Source organism: Trichoplax adhaerens, genomic scaffold (assembly GCF_000150275.1).
Source record: "Trichoplax adhaerens TRIADscaffold_2 genomic scaffold, whole genome shotgun sequence".
Taxonomy (NCBI): domain Eukaryota; kingdom Metazoa; phylum Placozoa; class Uniplacotomia; order Trichoplacea; family Trichoplacidae; genus Trichoplax; species Trichoplax adhaerens.
In genome coordinates this window covers 9671256-9674792 of record NW_002060944.1, presented here as the reverse complement: position 1 = coordinate 9674792, position 3537 = coordinate 9671256, and the positions used below count along the sequence as shown (strand labels likewise).

Here is a 3537-nt window from a genome sequence, read left to right as displayed (position 1 = left end):
TTACGTAGTATACTATCTGTAATGTTTCTTCTTGTAACGAGATCAAGAATCTGAGACTTTGAGCTTTCCTTTAGTCTGCTTTATTGGAAGCACATATCAAGCGCGATATCATACACACGTTAACGAGACGTAAGAACTGTGACAATAAATCCGCTCTAGTACGAACATAACTTTAATACTATATGCTAATGCACGTGAACATTTGTAGCATGTGATCTTAATCTAGTAACAGTAGATAAGGTGTAGATAAGCCTTAAATAGTATTGTACGATATCTAGGATTCCCCATGTTCTATGTCGCGTACACTACAAGGTAACAAGAGTAGTCGATGTTACGACACTTATGGTCTGATAAAGAATTGATACACAAGATATAGTAAGAGATAGGTTTTTATTGATGAGCAAGATGACAAGAGCGACGAGGATGAGTGTACGAAAGCGAACCATCAAGTGTCGAAAGGAAAATCGATATACAATATAGTGTAGTATAATACCAGTGCAGAACTAATAGGTGTCAATGTCTGATTGCCTAGTACATTAAGATGGGATATACTCTGTTGCATACTATACGTGTTCTGTTCATAAGTCACTAGTCGTGTAAAATAGGATATATGACAACATTATCAATAAAGTAGACTCTTTAATTACCAACACAAAACCTGAATCACTTTCTCGAAGACCAAACAACATTAAATTACAGACATACCGTGAAAAATATATAAATGCAGTATTAGGGATGTCCATAAGACATTTACCTGCAATACAACCAAACGTACATGTACCGACGATCTTCCATCACCAGGAAACGTGTAATAAACTATATTTCTCTCCTAGATAAACCTCAAACCAAAACTATATTAAAAATCGGCAAATTCGTAGTGATTCTATATAAATATGAACTATTAATATATGAATGAAATTTAATAATGCAGGATGAATGATTTGTATTATTGCATTATACCATAGGGATGAAAATGATTATTGTTCAGTATCCGAAACTCAAGAAATTACTTTTACGGCGTTATTTACATCAAGTTTATCAGTATTACGCTACTGCAGATATTTAATGCTTTTCTTTATATGGATTGGGTTTCTGGTAAATCTAATTAATAATGAATTTAAAAAGCAATCTCTTGACCAGCAAATTGCGACAGAAATTTATTGCTGCAGACCGGATCCACAATATTCAGGATTTTTGGGGCTAGCATATTTAAGAATTTTAACGGTTATTTTGAGCTCGAGCCTTTATGGTAACCGTAAGCCTGAAGAAAAGATTATGGAGACTGATACATCATTATGCCACTGTTTATGCTCAAAGAAAACAAGAAAAGTGATATATGTATCTAATGATCTATTAAAGTTGTTTTGGCTAGGATCAGCTTTAATTATGTCTACATATTATGAAATTTATGGATCAGGAAATACATTAAGCCTCGAGAACTTGGACTTGAACACTTTATATTCCACTTGTAGATCGTCCTTGCCATTGTCTTTGATCATTTTTCAGCTAGAAAATCTTTGTCAATCAAAAGAAAATGCAATGAGGGCATGCTATAAAAGCATTAATATAATGGAAAAGGCATTCCAGAAAGCTGTATCAGTCAACCCTAGAATAATAACGTTACCTTCGGAAGGTAATTATGCTGTGTATTTATATCAAAGATTTATATTTTTAAAAATATTAGTACCTTTATTACGATTAGATGCGCTATCATCCTGAATAACTACAGGACTATGTCCTAAATTAATTCTATCATGTTCTACATAGGCAATTCGCTGCAGAAAATATACTTGGACAACAACGACGTACTTGTTAGTGATCTCGATGAAAAATTACGGGCAGATGTTATGAACAAGTTAAAAGAGAGCGGCAAAAATGATATGGGATGCAAGATTAAGCTTGATGTCATTGTCAACAATGGGAAATTTAGTTTCGAAAATTTTTTTATTGTAATTTTTAATCAAGAAGGCAAGACTACATTAGATCGTAAATTAACCAATGGTTTAAAATCTGCAGTTTACGATCATTATAAAGAAAAGAAATCAAACTGTAGTTTAGAAAAAAAAAAAATTACATAAAAAAGTTATATAAGGCAACGGATAACGGTTGGGCTATTAATATGAAATTTCTAAACCAACAAACGGGTGATGATAGCAAGGTAGTAGCTGCAATTAAAGTTCTACTCATTTTAATCCCTTGCACACATTTTATTTACCTGCTCATTATCGAAAATTACTGTTCATGGATTAAATGTAGTCCTTATTTCAATCTCATTCATAAAAACGTTAGTTTCTTTTGGTACTGGTTATGTGTACCACTTCTAATTAGTTGTTGGAAAAATCGTATTAGCGATAACTCAAAGCTGACCATATGCAAGAAAATGTGCGAATGGATGAAAAAAATACAGCTGGAAAATTGTATTAGCAATGACTCCAAGCAGACTATGTATGAGTATATTTGCGAATGGATTATAAAATGTAAACAGATTTATGAAGCACAGAAAAGCAATCACAGAGAAATAAAAGTTTTTGCAAACCGTAGAAAAAGATACAACAAACGCCGAAGAAGTCGAATGCCATCGAAGTATGATTTACCCTACTAACTTCGTCTCTGATAACTCAGTATCTAGTACAAATTTTAGTTTGTTCTGTAGTAAATTTCGTCTTTAAATTGATACTAGTGATCATTGCTCACTACCATATTAGAAATTGTTGATGACTAATAGTAGCCAGTTGACTAATTATGTTACAAGATTTATGCAGCTAGAAACCCCTATGGTTGTTAAAATGCCCTTCAGAGAAAGGGCATAGACGTTAATAGAAGAGTCGCGGCGTCTTAAGTAGGATGATTTAGATTGCAGAAAATAATGATGTACCATTAGAGAAAAGTATTTTGTTTGATAGCTCATGTCTGATTGTAGATTAATCAAGTTGTCATAAATAGATTTAACGAAATTTTTATAAGAATTGCAGAGATGAGCTCACGGAGGAGAAGAGATTTCACTTCGCTTTGAACTAGTAATACTTTAAATTTTAGACTAGATTCTTGAAGTATTAATTATTGCTCTACTATTCTTTAACCTTGTAATAAAAGCCTTTCAGAAAACAGCATTTGACTAAGATAGTTATTATGAGACACATTTATTAAATAATTGTTGTGGCTTTAAATTTTGAACGGATGGATACAATCAGGGACAACTAAATAGTAAAGAAAGATTAATAGATTAGGTTAGAGATTTTTAAGCTATTGTATTTAGAAAATAGATTACTAGCTATTTTATTATCATATTGTCAACAATATTGTGATATTATTGCAATCATCAAGCCAAGAACACTATGACTAGACAAAATGGCCAATGTAACCGTATTAGTCCTTGCAAGGGGTAAGTTAACTTGCAAATATGCTTATATGTGTATACGAAATTGCTGCCCTATAATTATTGTTGAATTTATACCCCTGCATAGGACGACACTATATTGAAAGACCGGAATGAGCAACCATGCGATCTGTAATAACGCTAAAAAATCGGTAAAGGAA

The 3537-nt window shown here is 32.5% G+C and overlaps 1 protein-coding gene across 1 annotated transcript in view; it reads left to right on the top strand.

The window, feature by feature from the left end:
• Positions 1–2078, top strand: part of TRIADDRAFT_53985 (uncharacterized protein) — a gene marked incomplete at both ends in the record, with an annotated part of 2631 nt that extends 553 nt beyond the window's left edge. The window contains 2 exons of the mRNA XM_002110178.1: positions 966–1633; positions 1768–2078. Coding sequence (XP_002110214.1) covers positions 966–1633; positions 1768–2078 — 979 coding nt within the window. The remainder of the gene's footprint in view (positions 1–965; positions 1634–1767) is intronic.
• Positions 2079–3537: the final 1459 nt, after the last annotated feature.